Source organism: Phaenicophaeus curvirostris, chromosome 2 (assembly GCF_032191515.1).
Source record: "Phaenicophaeus curvirostris isolate KB17595 chromosome 2, BPBGC_Pcur_1.0, whole genome shotgun sequence".
Lineage (NCBI taxonomy): Eukaryota > Metazoa > Chordata > Aves > Cuculiformes > Cuculidae > Phaenicophaeus > Phaenicophaeus curvirostris.
Window position 1 is genome coordinate 33,753,830 of NC_091393.1, and position 19,203 is coordinate 33,773,032.

At 39.2% G+C, this 19,203-nt stretch overlaps 1 protein-coding gene across 3 annotated transcripts in view; it reads left to right on the top strand.

Annotated features, from left to right (window-relative positions):
- The window catches only part of LOC138717812 (protein lin-28 homolog B), a 94,020-nt gene that overhangs the window by 47,418 nt on the left and 27,399 nt on the right, over positions 1 to 19,203 (top strand). For all 3 annotated transcript variants that reach the window (XM_069851672.1, XM_069851673.1, XM_069851674.1), the window contains one exon: positions 7,933 to 8,117. In XM_069851672.1, the coding sequence (XP_069707773.1) occupies positions 7,933 to 8,117 (185 nt within the window). The remainder of the gene's footprint in view (positions 1 to 7,932; positions 8,118 to 19,203) is intronic.

Consider the following 19,203-nt stretch of genomic DNA (forward strand, 5'->3'; position numbering starts at 1 on the left):
CATTGGGAGGCTGTCAAGATGTCACATCCCGAGGGAGACAGAGTAGGACCCAGAACAGCATTTAAACATTTAGTTTGTTACCTATAATGTTACAATTTTAAGCCAAGAATATAAGCTTAAGTCTAGACCAATATTAGCATCCTATAAGGGTTTGTGAGGGACTATATGACCTCTCTGGAGTACAGTGATAGACTTTTTAGATGTTTCCACAAAGTTGCTGCAGGTGAAGTTTTGCAGATTCTCCGGTGCTTGGCAGGAGTGGATCCATCATGTTATGTTGATGTTGATGGGGGTCTCAGACCAAGTGAGAGGGAGCTCTGATTAAGGCTTATTCTTCTCATTCTCTTATAGTCCATTCTGGAGTGATAACATCTGGGGTATCGGGCAGCCCTGCTCCTTATCTTCTTTACCTTTGGCCAGTGGCACCGCTGGTAAGGGACATACTGGGTTACTTTAGCCGCCCTGCTGGTGCATCCCCCACCAGCGTGTAGGGATCTGAAAAACTCCAGGGTCATACATCAAGCCATTTCCAACACACAAAACTGACAGTTTCCACATCCATAAGTCATAATCTTATTAGTACTCGTGTTTTCATGATCACCTCTGATTCTTTGTTCTGTGGCTCTGGTGTAACTTCATGCCTGCGTTGATATGCGGGAAGGGATGACCAGGGGCCAGTTTGGTCATCCTGATTGGCAAATGAGTAGCGGAGACATAATGGCTCATTCATTCTCTCCGACTCATCCTTGCTGTGCATGTTGGCTTTGATGTGGCCGCTGATGTGGAGCAGCCACCAGACCTCCATCTCGCTCCTCTCCACCCCGCTCCTCTCCACCTCGTGACTCAGCAAAGCAGCAGCCCTCTTCAGCAGCTTCGTCGGGGAGGGATATGTCACAAGAGAAGATGATGCTTCTTGATGGTTGGACTTAAGAGGGAATTATAAATTGTCTGGGATTAGCAGCATGGTTTCAGGAGATCATTGAGGCAATGTAAGTGGTAAGTTGGCAAGGTGCTGCACGGGACAGCTTTATCTATCATGGCTGCACACTCTTGCGGCTTCTTGGGTTTTTGACTGCATAGATCTGATACAGGAGCAGAAACACAGCAGAAAACCTGACGTTACCAAGAGGAGGAAAATTATTTTCTGCCTGAGTCAATGTGAGAGTGAGGGGGAGGAACTGTCCCTTTGAATTGATTGAACTGAGTCCTAAAACTGTTCTTGTGACTAGCACGACTGATGAGAAAATACTTAAACTAAGAAATGGGAGAAGAGGCTGGCTTAATTTTCATGACTGGTTTAAAGCACAAAAGAAGGAAAACTGGGTAAATGAGAATTGCACATGTGGTAATACAAATGGTCTATGCAAAGGAGAAAAGGAAGGGTGAAAACTAGTAGAAGACTCGTCGTGTAGGTGCTACACTAACAGAAAAAATACTTACTATAGCGAGAAAAGAGGGTGAGGTCAGGGATATACTCTCTAGTATACAAACTAGTATACTCATTAGTATACAAAACTAGAGCAGCTGGTGATTAACATGTAACCAGATATAGAGGCAGCAGAAACACGGTCAAATTGCATTCATGGTCTGAACATGATTACTGAAAATTGTGCAGAAAATTGGTAAGGTGTTGTGAACAAAGTGGCACCATGTAAAGAAAAAACAGTAGCACAGGCACAGTAGAATCTGTTTGGTCAAAATCATTTTGGGAAGGAATTATGAAAGACATGTTGCAGACCTCAAACTTCATATACAGACAGTGTAATAGCAATATCATGAGAGAGGAATACTGGTAGGAACAGTAACATTATAGATAGGCTATGTAGTAGGCCAGATCTATATTTAAGCACAGATGATATTATAATGATATGATGTTTCTGTACATAACAGTCGATAGTTTTTCTTATCAAAAGAATAATTCAGAATAGAGGTTGTGTTATTTTGGACTTGGAAGGAATTGTTGACCTTACAGAATACCTGATTGTTTTAAAGATTAAGACAGAGTGTTAGGTGGGTTAATTTGGTTTAAGTTAAATGGGATGATGAAAAGTAAATAACAATTTTTTTAAGGCAATCATTTGTTAAATTAGGCAAAACAGTTGATGAATAGAGGTGAGGTGAAGTACTGGAAGCTTAGATGGAGAAGAGGTTCAACTTGAATCTCAAGTAAAGGAAAAAGAGAACTGTGGGAAAATACCTAATCTTTCTAGCAAAGGGCATTCTCCTGGAAGGGATATTGGTATAGAAAAGGTAATGTGAAAGGAAGGAGGAGTAAGTTATCAAAGGAAGTCCCTTCTTGGAAGTTGTGGAGCAAGAACTGAAAGTATTAAGCTGAATTTACTTAAAGATCTTAAGAGTTGAAGCAGTTAATGAAAGTTTCTTTAGATATATAAATAAATAGAGAAAGAAGAAATTATTCTGTTGTACAGGGAAGGTGGTTTGGAATTAAAGGAAGCCTTTAATTCAAAAGCTAAATAAATACCTTTGCACCCTTCTCAGCAAGAATAGTGACAGTGGGGGACAGTGACAGGATGATGAGTAGAAACCAGGTTATGAACCTGACTACAGTCGAGGTGGAAATTCAAGACAGAAACAAATTCCAAGTAAATAAGGATGTGAAATTGCAGTGTACCTGCTGCATTGTGGTGACTGCCTATGTATGAGTTCTTTCCCTCCTGTAAAGTTACTCAATAGCTTATCCTGTCTGTTACAGACATACCTAGATGTTGTATACATGGCTCTTCATTGCTAAGAGCTGAAATGCAATCTTTGAGAAATGAAGTGGTTCGTAGCTTTATTTTTAAAGTAAAGTTAATTCACTGAGCTGAAAAAAACATTAATACTGTGGATTTTCTTTTTTATGTAAAATATTAAGAAACACATTCTCATCTCAGAAGTTGCCATTTCCACTGTATATACCCTGGAGCTCATTGAACCTTTTTGTGAACAGATTTAGCTCACTGGAAAAACAAAACTCGATCCCTGTTTCCTCTTCCTCTTATACTCCCCTCTTTTTAAACTGAGTTTGTTTCCTGTCAGATTAGTGAGTTAAATTGGCTTATGTGGGGGACCAAGAAGTGCCAGATTTGGTGCAAGATAAACCTTGGGAGCAGGAAAGAGCCCTTGAGGTCAGCAGTAGCAATGGTGAGTTATCTTGTGGGTGCCTGGCCTTCTTCTGTATTAGTGCAGCAGAACTGCACATTACTCTCAGAGAGGCTCTTGTTCAGTTTAGTGGATTTTTTGTTTGTTTTAGCATTCTGCCTGCAAACATACATGATCTTCACAAACCTCCTAAAATGAACTTTTGGTGGACAGCAAAAGTCCTTGCAGCAGTGTTTGTATCGTGCAACTGATACTGTTTTGCAGCGCTTCTCCTAACATTTGCAGTATACAACAGTTAAATTCTGGTTTTGACCTAATGCAGATAAGAGCACTAGTATAGATAAAGTGTAAATTGTTTTATTTGTGTCCTCTTACTCTGTACTCTTGCTTTACTCAAAGGCTGCAAGCTCTTGACGGAACTGTATGAGGTTTTGGAGAGAATTTCATATGATCTTCAGTTTGATTTGGCTTCAGGATATGCTTTAGTCCGTGGCTTGATTTAATTGCAGATAATTTTGGAGGAAAACCCATTTTCTTACTTTGGGAAACCCGGCATACTGGTGGCATCTGGTCATTGTACTGAGCAATCAATCACTAGATAAAATGGAGCAGAAATGAGAGGTACAGAAAAGAACAATCCTAAGCAGAATGCTGCCAAATTACTCTCTGCCCTGCTTCACCCCCAAGAATTTAATGTCTGTGACAGCAGTTGTTCACAGCCCTGACTAGAAATAGCAAAGTTGTGTCGAGGAGGTGCTTACCGGGACCCTATTCCTTCTTCCCTCCCCACACGTTAATAAAAGTAATGCACATTTATCGGAGGGGCCCTGTAATGAGACTTAATTCCAAGCTTCCTTTCTTTTGCACAGACCGGTGGTGGTTGTAAAGCATTCCCTGACACTGCCCAGGAAATGGTACTTTTCCTTGGTACCATCTTGTTAATACAGTTTATATATACGTTTTTTGTTTCACGGCAGGAAATACTTTCCAAGAACTTGTGATCATGGGTTTCTCCACTCCTATACTCTTATAACATTATCAGCATTTTGGACCAAACCATTGCTTGTGACAGAGGTGTGAGAAACCTTACATTGTAGGCTAACTTAACAAGAAATAGTAGAAGAAAAAAGAAATGGCACTGTAAAGTTAAAAAAGAAACTAAAAAGCCCTACTCTGCAATCACTGTATTGACTGCTGGTAAAAATAACAGCAAAGACTCTGACAGCTGAAAGAGAGAGAAAGGAGGAAAATCATGTTGCTTTTAAGTTTTTCCCTTTGTTCCTTGGCGATGTGCCCATACACCCCGTTCAGGACTCTAGAAATGGTTCACTGACTTGAAACTCTGGCTGCTTTTAATTGTGTGAGTTTTATTTGTTTAAGTAATGTGAGGAAAATACCGAACTAGGTCTCTCAACATTAAATTATCAACTTAAAAGACATTTTTTGTCCAGCTCTTCAGACAATTTAAGAGGGATTCAGTGTTTAGATTTGTTTTGCTGGTTTCCAAATGCCATTTATTTGCTATGGCTTTGAATTGTTATCGCATCCTGAGAGAATCTCACTGAGCTGGCTGACAGCGTAGTAGTATATACATTTACACAATAAGTCAGAAGGTACCATCTGTAACATTGAAAAGCTGTTGAGGTGTATTCAAGGAGAGTACTGTGCAAGTCATTTGGACTGCTTTTTTTCAACGTTTTTTGTTGTTTAAAGTGCTTTAAAAAGCAAACATGCAAAAATGTCCACTTGCACAATATGAGATTTATGAAAGCATAGTTGTTCCATTACTTTGGCTCTTAAATATATTTTAAAAATCCTTCTTGTAAATATAGTGCTCTGTTTGGATATAAAAGTTCTGTTGCTAGAAGTGAAATGAGAAAAATAAAAACATTTTAGAGAAAAATGCGTTAAGTCATGTTGAGACTTAAAAATATCTTCCTTATGTTGTAATTAAACAAAAAGACACAAGCTTCCATGTTGTGTTCAGTCTTACCGAGAAATAAGGGCTTATGTTTATCTGCCTGAGGTTCCTCTTGTGATTAGCACCATTCTGTGTTGTCATGATTGTCTAGTTTTGGAACATTTAACTGTGTTTTAGTCTGGGACAAAATACATGTTGTTCAGTTGTTTTCTTATAAGAAGATTTTTTTCTAGTGGCTGCTGGAGGCTGAAGAGATGTGTATGGACCTAGGCCTGGTTTTGTGCCACAGGCATAATCTGTTGTTTCAGTTGATGAGTAGTGGTGTCTTCTTTGGGCGTATTCTCAACTTCGATGTTTCTTCATTGTGACAAAGATCCCTTTACAGACAGTTCAAAGTGGAAGGCTTCCTTGACATAGTACTACCTCCCTGGGTGGTTTCTTTAATTGGTTTATGTGCATTTACTCTCTTCCAGTTGTATTAGTGAGAAAAATGGCATATTTCCTTTTTCATACTTTATATTTTCATTTCAGAAAACAGGCAAGCTTATGATTCAGGTGACATTTTATACATTTCTTATTCCGTGTGTATGTGTCCCCTGTACTGTACCCCTTTTTTAAAATAATGCTTAATGCTCAACCTCTCACTTAGAAAAGTCAACTATTTGACTTATTCTTTGCACTGTTACTAGATTTGGTGGAAGAGCCACCTGTACTAGAGCTCCACAACTGGATAAGCAAGAAAACCAGCCTTCATCCTAAACAGTGGAACTGCATTCTTGCTTAGTTTTGACTGCTGGAAAAATTATAAGCAACTGAGTCTCTCAGTCAGACTGGCATTACAGAATCACAGAATCATTGAGTCCAACCATTGCTATCAAAATGTGTATTAGTATGACATTATAATTATGTATTGTAATAATAATATGTTATAATATTAATAGTGCCTTGTTGCGTTATGAATGTTTGCTTTTCTGTAGACTGTGAGAACTCGTCTGGTCCAATACTTGGGGGTTTTGGGAGCAAAGGTGTGTGTGCTTTCACATGATGTCATTATAAATATTCCCAATTATACAATAATTTTTAAGTTAGTCTGTTAGTGCTGTGGGAAATGGATTTTGTGGTGGTGTCCCTTTTAGAAAGACTGGGAGAAGTTAAGTGACACAGGTTCCCCAAAGTAACTCTGCTGCAGAATTTGGGACTGGAAACCTGTTTTCCAGTCTTACTGGATGTGATTCAGATCTGGATTAAGATATCTAGAAAAGTCTAGATTAGAAGAGATCTCTTGAGATCTTCTGGTCCAACCTTTTGCTGCAAGCAAGGCCTCAGGTTAGGTTATTCAGTTCCCTGTTAAGCTGAGTCTTAGCTATTTTCAGCAAAAGGAACTACACTACTTCTCTGGTCTTCTCTGTTTAATTCTTCTCACAATGAGCAACTTCTCCTTACGTCTGAATGGTGTTTCCCCTGGAAAACTCAGGCCACTTGCCTCTTGTCCTGTTCTCCCTGTGTCCTTGTGAAGGGACCAACTCCCTCTTTGTATATGAACCGTGAACTCTCAAGATTTTAGTTCTTGAGCTCTGCTAAAATAGTTCCTTGGTACTGCAGACCTCCTATAACCCATGAACCCATGTCAGGGATTGCTATCTGAGTTGAAGACGTTCCCTAGTTTCACTTGTAGAATAGTAGATGTGACTTTGAGAGCTGAGTGCCATTTTTGACATGTGACTGAGTGGGATGGCACCTGCAGTGAATATTCCCTTCTTGAGTCCATGGTTCAGCCATGTGAATGTTGGAGGGCAGAGTAGGGATTGGTGAGGATACATTTTCCTTTTTGCTGTGAAGAGTTCGTGACCAAAGGAAAAAAATACTTTCATAACTCTCCTGCAAAAACTACATCTGTTTGGAAAATGATGGATTTTGTAATGTTTTGTGTGAGTCCAACTGATCTCATTCATGTAATATGTAACTTCTGACACTTCTAAACATTTAGTGCAACCAGTGTCTATAATTTTCTCTTTTTCCTCATAAAGACTTGTCTTACTTAACTTGATGATAATTTTATTTAAGAGTTTGATTCATCAAATTTGTCCTGGGATGTAGACTTGCTATTGTACAGAATTTATTAGGAATTGAGATGAAAATTTTCATTGCATCAAAATTCATGGTGAGCTCCTGTTGTATGAATTTTGTCCAATATTTTGCTGGCACAATGTAATATCAAAAGGTGTATCAGTGTTTAGTTCACTTGCCCTGATGATAATAATTTCCTTTTCTGTGGATGAAAATACAAATCCATACCTAAATCATGCGAAATAGGTAAGATTTTTGTAGTAGTGGACAGAAATTTAGCAGCTCACTAGGGAATTGCCCTTTTCACTTTGTTCTGAGTGCCTTCCTCCTGTCTCATGCTCATTGTATCTTTGGTTCATGTTCAGAGCACCAGAGCTGTGTCCCAGATAAAAAGAATATGAATTATGATAATTTTGATTGTAAATGAATTTACTCTGAAGTGAACACTTCAGAGCTTTATTCAACGTTCTCTTAAATATTTAAACATTTCAGTTTAAATATTTAAATATTTCAGTTCCCGTTGCCTGTCAGACAGGAGTTTTAAGAATACCGTGTCTTCTCTGCTTCTTACATCTATAGCATTCATCACAGAAAAGGAAAATGTTATTTCAGTTTTGTTGATACTGGAAATAGATTCTGTTACTTGTTTAGTGTTGAATAGTGTTTTCAGTATATGCAGAACTATAATTTGTAATATTGTCTGCTATAGCTCATGCAGAGGACATTGTTATTCAACTTGTATGTATTCTAGAATAGTAGGCAGGATAATTTGTCCTGTTGATTGTGAATGTATGTACTGTTTTTAAGGCAATGGTAACCAAGAGTATTTTTCCTATTTACAGAGCAAGCTTTACATGGAAGGATTTAGAAGCCTAAAAGAAGGAGAACCAGTGGAATTTACTTTTAAGAAATCTTCCAAAGGCCTTGAATCAATACGGGTAACAGGCCCTGGTGGGAGCCCCTGTTTAGGAAGTGAAAGACGACCCAAAGGGAAGACAGTACAAAAAAGAAAACCAAAGGGAGATAGGTAATTACCTTACTTTGCTATTCCCTCCTTTTTTTTTTTTCTTTGAAAGTCATTTTCAACATTTATTCATTTGTGAAAGGAAACCCTCCTATGTAGATTTGGCTTGTACATGTAGCCCAGCAATTCGGTTGAACTTAGTAAGCTGTATCTATGCAGTTACGTATGTCACCCACTTGATTGCTTTTACTTGAGAAGGTTGTACTGAATTAGAGGGAGCCTGCGAAGGAATGTAATATTATTTTGAAAATATTGCTATTAGACTGAAAAGAGAAGTTGGTCTGAATACAGGTGAAATAACATCATGTTTAGATGAGAATTGCACATGCTAAAGAGACTGTTGTGTGCAATGGGGTTTTGAACTGTGTATCAGTAGTTTTATACAGAAGAAAGTATAAGTGATGCAGTCATGGTTGAGATGTACATAATTTGTTTAATTATCTTTTAACTTAGTGAGCAGAGTATCAGGTGTTGCCCAAAGTTTTAACACCTGGTGGTCGGAAGAACTGTTGTAATTTTATTTTATGAATTCCAGGTTAGTCTCGAGAGCTGCACTTGTTTATACACACTGCAGCAGCCTGACTTGCTCTGTTTTACTTTACTTTCTGCCTCTGATGGCTTGAAGAAGTTCTGTAAACCTCTTCACTACAAAGGTATCTACAGCTAGTTCTCCAAGGACAGTCATCCTGCCTCAGATCTCTTGTGTTTAGGTCAATAACGCTTTTTCCTCGCTGTGTTGCCCTGCCCAGTAGCTGTAATGACTGTGATCAGGAGGTATACATTACTTGTGAAGGATCCCAGTAAGAACATGCAAACAGCCAAGTTTTGCTTGCAGTATTTTATCTATGGCGTGACTGAGAGGTGGTTCTCTTCCACTGCAAGTTCTGAATGAGAGAGTAGCTTGGGAAAGAGGATGTCACCTGGAAATTCAGTGTAGCCTAGCCTTGAAAAAACCTTTGCCAGGTACAGCAGAAACTTTTGCTGGGTACTGATGAACTCTGGTTGTCCCCACCTCTGTTAAGAGGTTTGGGGTTTTTTTTTCCCACTTTTTTCATATTTTTTTCTTTTATTTTTTTTTAATTAAGGTCTGTAGACAACATGATAGTTGTCTCTCTTTCACCTTCTTTGTAAAAGCTAAAGGCCATGAACAAAATTTATTACTGCTGTAACAGATCAGAGTCCATAACCACAACAAGGAGAGACTTTGTAAGGCATACAAAGCTTTCTTTTTGATTGCTCACCATATCTGGCCTTTCAGAGTTGTGGTGCATGCAGTGGCTGTGAAAAATCTTTTCTCTCCCCGGCCTTGCTCACTCCCCTGCTTTTTTTTCTTTTTTTTTTTTTAATGAGCTAGACTTTCAGTATAGTTCATACTTAAACCATTTGTTTTCCATGGACTGTAATTACTATTAGTATTGTCATTGTTATTGATGTTTCATACTATGGCAGCAAATAAAGGTCACAGTCATGATGCTGTTGTCCTGTTCGTTGCACATGTATATGAAAGAAGATGGTCCTTGCTTCAAAAGCCTGGAAATTTAAATGAACAGGTTGTAAGTAGATCAGGAAAAAACTACTTTTAAGGAGAACAGGATCTGAACAACTGTAGATACCTATAGTGCACAGTGTAGTAACTGCAGAGGAAGTAGTCCTTTAAATACAACTCCTTTCATACTTGGTAAGCATCTAAAATAGAGGGGGTGAATCTTGTCTTGTTGCTGTTTATCTTCAGGAAATAGAAAGGCAGCCTAGCTCTGATGCTGTAGATACTTACACATCTTTAGAAGTTGGGCAAGATGAATCCTACTTTCAATGATGTTTTTACATGAACAGATACACCCTGATAAACAGTGCAGAGGTATGATCTATGAGACAGTGTACTCTTTAATGGTCACTTGCCTTTAAAGAAGGAAAAAATTCAAAATTAAATTTAATTGATTTGAATAAGAAAATGTAGGCAAAAACATCTACCCACTTCTGTCTCAAAATTCTTATGCTCGAGTCATAAGATGCCAAAAAAAAGGCTGAAATGTGAAATGTTTGAAGTAGCATTAACATTATCACTCAGTGAGCAGTGTTTTTGCTTGAAGGAAAATAGTTTTAACTGAATGCCTAGCCAGTAAAAAAAAAGGGCATCTCCAACATGTATAGTGGAAAAAGTATGGAAGATTGCTGGTTTACTGTGGTACCTGCCTTCATTTGTGAAAGCTAGTAACTTCTTGTGTTTAGCTCCTTTCTACTTGTATCTTTTTATATGGATCCTATTTGAATGGATTTCATGACTCTGTTAATGGTGTATTAGGCAGAAAGAAGACAGGCAGAAGGAGTTAGAGATAGCAAAAGTGAGGAAAAAAGGGGGTAAAAGCAGCAAGGTGTATGGAGAAGGGGGAAAAAAATGTCATGACATGGAGGTTACCAGTATTTGACACTTGTTGGTAGATTTTGTGATTCTTCCACAGTAGACTTGGATTCCCTGTAATTTGCAGTGTTGCTGCTGTGGGAACATTGCTATGACAGGATTTCCCCTTCAGGATTATTGTGAGCCACACTTATTTTGTGACATGGGTAGGAAGGCTTTGTAATCGCTGTTGATGATATTGGCCACTTCATCATCTTTCCTAGCCAGCACGCTAGCGCAGGCCAGTACAAGGAAGGGAAGGTCTTTCGTGGTCCATGTGAAATGAAGCTGCAGGTGTAAGCAGCCTGCAGGAATTAGGTTCCCAAAGCTTACTGTAAGTTATTGCAATCTCTGTGTATCTTGCCTATATATTTTTTTCACAGCATCTAGAGTAATTTGGCTAGAGAGGAGGTTTCTAAACAAGGCATAGCTGGGATTTTCATCTGACAAGTACTGGGTTCAGAAGTGGTGTTTTATGGCAGAGATGCACAGTGGCAGCTCTTGGGGCTGATCTCTACCTAAGCAAGCCAGAGGGTGAATTTGCAGTGCGTTACACTGCAGCAGGTTGCAGCTCCCTTTGTAGGAGATTTTAACACGTGCTGAACACAATGTGTTTTGCTAAACTTTGACAGTGAGCTGACACAGAAATATGCTGTGCTGCTCTCTAGGAGTGACTGTGGGGAGCTGATACAGAAAAGATAAAGTACTGTGAATTCACACCTTGATCACCTGCTCAGTAACTTGTAGGCAAATTTGTGAAATCTTGATTTGGAGTTGAATAAATGAAATCAGAACCTAGCCCACTGTCTCAGAATCAGGGTTGGAGGAAGAAGGAAAAAAAATTACACTTTTTTTTAAAGTAAACACAGTGTTTGTGTGTGACCGAAGGTAAAGGACCATTTTATTAGTTGTAATTTGTTATTTATCATTATTTTTATGAATTTGTATAGCTTGGAAAATATCCTTCAGTGTAGTGTGTATCTAAATAAATTTGATCCACAAACCATTGGCACAATATTAACAAAGAAAATGCATGATTCTCATAGGACTAGAAGCTACAGTTCTCTTTGGGACCTAAAGGTATTATCCAGTATCTGTAAATATTTCTAGTAGGATTTCAAACTTGAATACGTTTTCAGCAGTGTCTGTGGTGCTGCATCTGGTCAGCTTGGCTCTTGCTTCATGTGGAATGTTTCAGGGGACAACTTTTTTTATTCTTTTTTTGGTTTTGAAGTATTTATTGCAAAACGGAAGCAGTAAAATAAAGCAAGAAGGACGGGACAAGGAAGAAATAATTAAGGGTATAGCTTCATCTCCCAGTTTTAATTTATGAGGTTTTAGTCCTTTGCTATCCTCTACTAACATCACACTTGTGGCAGGGAAGCTTTCCAGCCTGGGTGACCTGTATCAGTAAGTGGTTTGGATTTAAACGTGTAATAATTAAGCAGTATGTTATGAGATTCGGGGTTTCATAGCATTATAGAATAGTTCAGGTTGGAAGGGATCATCTAGTTCCAACCCACCTCCCTGCCTTGGGCAGGAACACCTCCTACTAGATCAGGCTGCCCAAGGCTCCATCCAACCTGGCTTTAAACGCCTCCAGGGATGGGGCAGCCGCAGTTTCCCTGGGCAACTTGTGCCAGTTTGACATGAAACAATTCACTGACTTGGTTTAAAGTACAGTCCTGCAAGTAGATTGTGAGGGAGGGAGTTGGGAGCTGCTGGAAATGAGTGAGCTTAATGAGGCATCACCACTGGATAAAGGGCAATGCTGAATTATGTTCTGTGAATATGGCTAGTGAAATAGTGGTGTATTTCTAGCTCAGTTGGCTAAATAGTAATGAGCACTGCAGCACTGCTGTAACACTTCAAAAAACCTTTTTCCAATGCAGACATCTATGAAGGGGAGACAACTAGAAAAGAAATGGTTTTATGTTATGATATAATAAATGGTATTTACCAGTAACTGTTGGACATGATGAAAAGCATAGTTTTGAAACGAAGAAAAGCATTATTTCTAAACCGCTGATTAGGTGGAGATACAGCCACTTAGGGAAGGGGGCTGTAATAATACTTCCCTGATGAACTGTGTACTTAAAACTAGTTTGTGTCTGAGTCAGACTGAAAACTAATTTAATATCTGAAGATGTTTCACGGATGATCTGAAGTCAGAGTATAATAAGAAAATCTTAAAGTTTTCTTTATAAGCTCATGATCTGCACAAACAGCTGCTGGTAAGTGCTGTGGAAGACATTTAGGTTGAAATTAACAGAACTAGGAGAGCTTGTTTAGGACAGAAAAGTTACATGATACAGAGTCATTTCAAACTTGAGATTATACCAATCCCATCTCTACTGACTGCTCAAATGTGTAATTTGATTTTCAAAGAAAAGCCTTCTATGGTTCAAACCAAGGACATTTTTGTGAAGGAGATGTGAATAATGGGAGTGGTACGGCCTGGGACGGAGAGCCCTGAACTAGTACCAGAATGGGAGAAGCTCATAAAAACTGTGCTTAACAGACAGATGGGACTGATATGGGTGAGGAAAGCCCATCAAAGTCCCTTCACCCAAGAGGTGGGACAGAAGGCCAGGCAGGTGGCCACCACACACAGCTATGCTACAGGGGCATGGCCACTTCTGCCCTCAGTCAGCCACGGGGACCTGCTTTCAGCAGGTCCTGAATAGCACTGGGGCAAAATGGGGGGCAGATGAAGTAAGAGCACCCAGCTATCTAGAGAAGCAGATTAGAAGTTCAGGGAGTTGTAGCCTTTGGTACAAAATGATGTCAACATGTCACTGTCAGAGGGTTGTATTTTCCTGCTTCTCTCTGAGTGATTCTGTTGGACGTTTAGTTCCTCTTTCCAATGATGTTTGAGACTGCTTTTAGACTTACAGGCTTTGTTCCGTTACATGAAAACTGACGTATTAAATGAGTTCTCTCAGGCCTACTGTCCTGTTTCCAACAGGACCATGTACTGAAGTAGAGATAGTGAGAAATAAGGAGGTATAGCTTTCCATCTTTGGCAGTTAGTGATTTAGGCGTTTTTTCAGTATCAACACCTAATCCGCAAAAGACAATTAGATGATGTTAAGTACCCAAGCTGCTGGATGCAACTTTCTTTTGGATCTTCAAGCAAAATTTGAGATTGCTTGTGCAGAGTTTTATGTAGTTAATAATTTGCACACTTAGAAAGGGGGATAAACAGCAATCTGAAATGTGCTTTCTTACATGATCTTATTATTGATATTTGCTGACTGTGCCATAATAAGCCATTAAACTAGTATGAACTGTTCATAACAGAGCAGCAGAATGTCACTATATTAAAAAAAAAGAAAGGCAAAACCCCAAAATGCCCAAGAGCTTTCCACTACTCCAGTAATTGAAGAAGGTTAAGGGAGGAAAGACAAAACAACTGCCACTGGCTGCTGTGTATAGTGCCCAGTTATCTGTGGAGCATACACTATTTGGCGTGATTTAATCTCCAGCGTAGAACGTAGCTAAACTTCAGCCTTCTGGAAATGCCAGGTGTAGGTAGAATAAGTGCCCCAGAGTGAGAGCACAAGCAGGAAAGCTTTGCCTCTCAGAAGGCAGCACGCCATAGCTAGACTAACTTTTACCCCCAGATCCAGCACACAGTATCAGGAGTTGCCTTCCTCAAAAGATAATCGATTTCTCTTCCTGTCTGTTTCTGTAGCTCAAGCAGTAAGAGCCAGGATACAGAGCCAAAAGATCAGTACTCAAATGTTGGAGCTGTGTGTAGGAATAGTTACAGTTGTACATAGCAGTGTATGTAATATTGGGATAAAAGGTCCATTGCAAATTTCAGATGTAGGGAACGCTGTTTAATTTGCAAAGCTAAGTGCCCACAGCAGGCTACAGAGCTTAATTTAGTCCCTTACCCGGCTGCATTGCTTCTGAGACCAAGATCAATTAAGAGTTATTTTGGGGTACTCGGGCACACCATAGTGTGTTGGGTGGTGATAAAAGGAATTCCTCGTTCATTTGAAGAGCAGTTTTCTTGTTTAACATATTTTTAACTACCAAATTCATCATAAGGCAACTTGAAAGGAAGGGCTTATTTCAGATCCTCGATTGATAGCGAACTTGCACGAGCCATGTGGTGTTTCAGCCCGCTCACTCGGATGCAGATGGGGACTGGGCTTTGCAGTTAGGCACACAAATTGACAAAACACATGAAAATACATTTCTATCAGATGTGCCTTCTGATAGGGCTGTTCGTGTGCTTCACGTGAATAGAAATTTCTGTGCTAAAGCAAGAGATAGAAACCTGGTGGTAGTGGTATCACTAAGTGATATCCAAGCATAATTTTCCTTATTGTGAGCTTGTATTAAGAACAGAGCAGAGCCTGAATAAAGTTGTATTTGGTATCTGTTTATGAGTTTACAGTTAAGAAGAGAGAGGCCCCAAATTTTTCATGGTGTTTGTAATAGGAATCCCAAATTTTATGCTAAAGTAAGTAGATAAAATTATGAAAATGTACAGGGAACAGATGAAGTGAGTAGGAAGGTGTCGTTTTTATGCAGCCTCATGTTGAGTAAAGCTGTCATTGAACAGCAGATGGGTTTCTAAAGTACATATACCGTTTTCTGAATGTGGCATGTTTTCCTTTAATCAGATGTCTTCTCAGGCCGTGTGTTTTCTTTCACCCCCTTTCATCAAGGGGTGAGCTTTCTCTCGTGTACAGTAAAATACCAGCATGTATTCATGCCTATGCTGTGGTGTACTCATATGCCTAATGATCACACTGGAGTCTCACCTCTGGGTCTGGGCAAGTAAATTGCTACAAAGAGTATTACAGGTAGTTGAACTGTTTTAAAACGCCATGCTGCAAAGTGCAAAGGCCAGGAGCTGCTTCATGAATGATGAAGCCATGGGGAAGCAATGTGTAGGAGAAAAAAGGGGGTAGCGTTTTCAGCCATCCCAGTTCAATCTCGTACTGTTATTATCAGCTTTTTAGGTCCTGTTGTGCTCTGAGGAGCTCATGGCGATATTTCATACACTACTTAACTTACAACACTTCTGATAGCACTTGCTTGTTGTTATGTCAGGAGGACAAGTGTATACTTTACTGGTGATGGATTTCTTTGTTTTGAGGGGATTTTGAGGCAAGGGGGAGAAGTTAATTGCTTTTAGTCACCTGATTTAGCCACATTTCTATTCACAGAAGATTAAAAAACATGAATTAAGGATATGCTGAATAAAAAATTTTTGTTTATGCATTTTGTATCTGTTTCAAACAACTTAATGAAAAATCAGAACAGCAACATTTCTTTCAGTAAGAAAGAAAACAGTTAAGTCTCTGCTGAAAAACACATACTCTTACATACTTCCTTGTCATCTCATGAAAGCTCATTTTGCACTGAGCATGTACACTACCAAGCATAATGCTTTATACTGGTAATTCAGGAAGAAGGAACTGCCGATTTTGTGGAATGAATGCCAACTGCTTTTTTTCTAGTCCTGTGGTTAGGATTCCCCATGCTCAAAGAATTTAGAAACAAGGAAGAATTGAGAACTTTGGACAATTTGATAGCGGTTATGCGTAACTCCAGTTGAGTGTATGTTAAAAAGTATTTCAGTAAACAGATTACAAAACATCATTTCTCTTTCTAAAAAATCTTCCTTAATATAACTGGTATCTTCTTAATTCAAATTTGTCTCTTGGTTTTTAGTTTTGTATTACTAAGCTACTTTTAAGTAGACAAGAATAACAAAAAAGTGCATATATTTTCAGGGTCCAACTCAGTAAATACTTAAACCTGTGCTTTGAAGGTAGTAGAGGAGAGGGCATTATTTGATAAGATTTCCTGGGTGGTGGAAATGTTGTTTTAAGTTGATGTTGACCCTGGCCTACAGACTGTGCTGCTTTTTGCTAATGTGCTCTGTTATAGCTGTCAATGAACTGGGAACAGAACTGCTCACAGGACTGTCTTTTAAAAAAACGCACACAGTCTGTACTATATTTTAGTACAAAAATGTTCAGTGTAAATAGTTAGGCCCCAAATCCCAGTGTTGAATTCCAGTATCGCATAATAAACATACTCAAAGCATTTAATATACATGACATTAAGGAAAGACTATAGTGGTGGTGATTATAGATGATGGAAAAATATGCCCAGTATCTTCGCCTGTTGAAAAAGATACCAAGAACTTGAAAGACAGAGAAAACTGAATCACAGCATGGCTGCTAAATCAGATATTCCCAAACCATTGCCTTTGATTTAGCACTGTCGATTAATCAGAATATCTTCAGAAGGAATAAAAGTTCTGCAGTCCTTTAACTTCAAATTAATAAAGTCTGTGCAGTAATATAATTCCAGATTGCTACAGCTGTTTTTTTTTTATTAGCTGTGGCTTCATGTTTCTGTCCTTGACACTTAAAGATCAAACCTACTTAAAGATGAATCATTTAAAAACGTGAATTTACTTAAATATATTATTTTGTCAAGAAGCTCAGCAGCTCATTATATAAGAGGAATGTGTCACAGAGGTTGTCATCTCTGTAGTGGTGGTGCAGGCACACTACTGCTATTCATACTGTGCAGACACCTCCAGCCCCACAAGTGCTCCTACAGTGTGCTAGAGCACTTCTCAAGCAGGCTGTGTCCTGAAAGAAATCATGGGTTTAAGGCATATTTACACCAGGAAAGGTACGTTAATTTTGGAAAAAGTACTTGTTTAAGCCACCCCTGCACCGCAATGTAGCACCCTCCTCCATCCACAAGCGGCATAACTGATTGGGACTTGGCAGTCACTTCTGGCTATGGGAAGCTGTTCAGAATTGAGACAGTGGAACTCAAATAGAAATGCTCCTGTGATGTCCATGATCCCTCAGGCAGGATGGCATTTATATCTGCATGCACACACACCCTGCCCATCCTTTACTGTCCTCTTTGCTATAATAACTGCATAGGATTGAAAAGTCCTAAGGGCAGGGTCCTGGTATACCCACCGCATTACTGCACTGAACAGACATCTCCTTGCACTGTAAAGTCAGAGTCTCAAAAAGTCCTTTTGATCTCACTTCAGCAAAGCAAGGTGTTTGCATACATTTGAACATGTAACCGTAGAGCTGTGCAAAAAGATATTTCAACAGATAGGGAGAAGATTAGGAAGGAGCAGGAATATGAAAACACAGGCACAAGAGAGATCAGGAAAGAGGGAGAAGAAGAACTTGGAGAGGGGAGTACAGACCTTTTAAAACGGTGCCAATATGTGAAGCACAGAGTTTTCTGGTCTCCAGATCATCACCTCAAAGCTGGTAGTTGGAGCACTTTTCAGGGAGTGTGAAGAAGCCTGACCCACCTCAGGCACACGCAGGGATCGAATCAGTGCTTCCTCCATTTTGAAAGATTGCTGGGAATTGAGAGCTGAAGTGTAAGTGAGAGCTAAGCTCCTGCTTTGCTGCCCTGCAAAGACTGAGGTGATTCCAGTGAATCTGAGAGGACTGATCTGAAATGGGACTTTTTACAGTAGTCTGCTTATTGTGTGTTCCTCATTTACTGGGTGACAAATGTGACACATCTGGAGTTTGTTTTGTAGAACCACCAAATGCTCCCAGCTGTTATAGTTGCTCAGTTTGAGCTTTGCTGTAAATGTATTGGGTGCTATAAAATAGTAAGTGCTCTGTGGGCTCTAATATTTCAAATTGGGCATCTAGAATAAGTCTCTTGAAAACAAATTTGCCCTTCTTTTCTTGTGCTCCAGAATGCAGTGCATTTCCTTGAGACCAATTAAACCACACAATTTCCTGCAGCCATTGCAAAGTAATTAATACTTGTAATGCATGAAAATATTCTTGTGAGAGCCCCGAATCAACACTTCTATATAATGTTCAAGATTTAGCTGGACCTAGTGGTGAGTCTGGGCATTGAACTGAGTAGGCTAAAGATGAAGTATACATTATCTATCTTACATTTTGTGCAGCAAAAGAGGAAAGGTGATGTAGGAGAACTCACAACTCATGCAGTTCACAGGCTGGTACTACAGTTGTAAATTATTTCTTTCTTTTTTGAATGCTGACTTTATGTGTAATGGGTAGAAAGGAACCTAAATTCAAGAAGCTGGGCTTTGGGGATTTGGACCATTTCTTCTTTGAAACTGTGCTGGACATTCCAGGATGAGGATGAAGGGACTGGTTTCGTGGAATAAATTGCATTTACGTGTGCAAGAGAGAACAAAGGTGGCCGTGAGTAAGCTGGAGGAATAGCGAGCCGAGGCTGGCATTATTGATGGAGCAGAGGGAGCTGGGTTTGCTCAGTAACAGACCCGTGGAACGGTTAAGGAGGAAAGAGTTGTGAAGGGTCACTATGAAATATGGGGGTGAACTAAACAATTTCTTTTCTTTGATCTCCATTCATTTATAATCTTATTGGTGTTGAGTGTCCTGCACTAGAGCTTTTACAATGAATAGCTGAAAGTACAAGAATTTATTTTAATTGCACTGGTCCTGTACTGAATGGCTTTCTTTAACCTAGAAGTTACTTGGAGTTTTACTCCTAGCTATTGGACAGTTTAAATACTAAGCATTTAATTTACTTCAGACAGCTCTGAAAACAATAGCAAACCACAGACTGCTCTTATTTCATTGTCTGCAATTAATGTTGCAACAGCCTTTGCATCAAAGTTTCACCACAATGCTTTTATTTCCTCAATGATAAATAGAT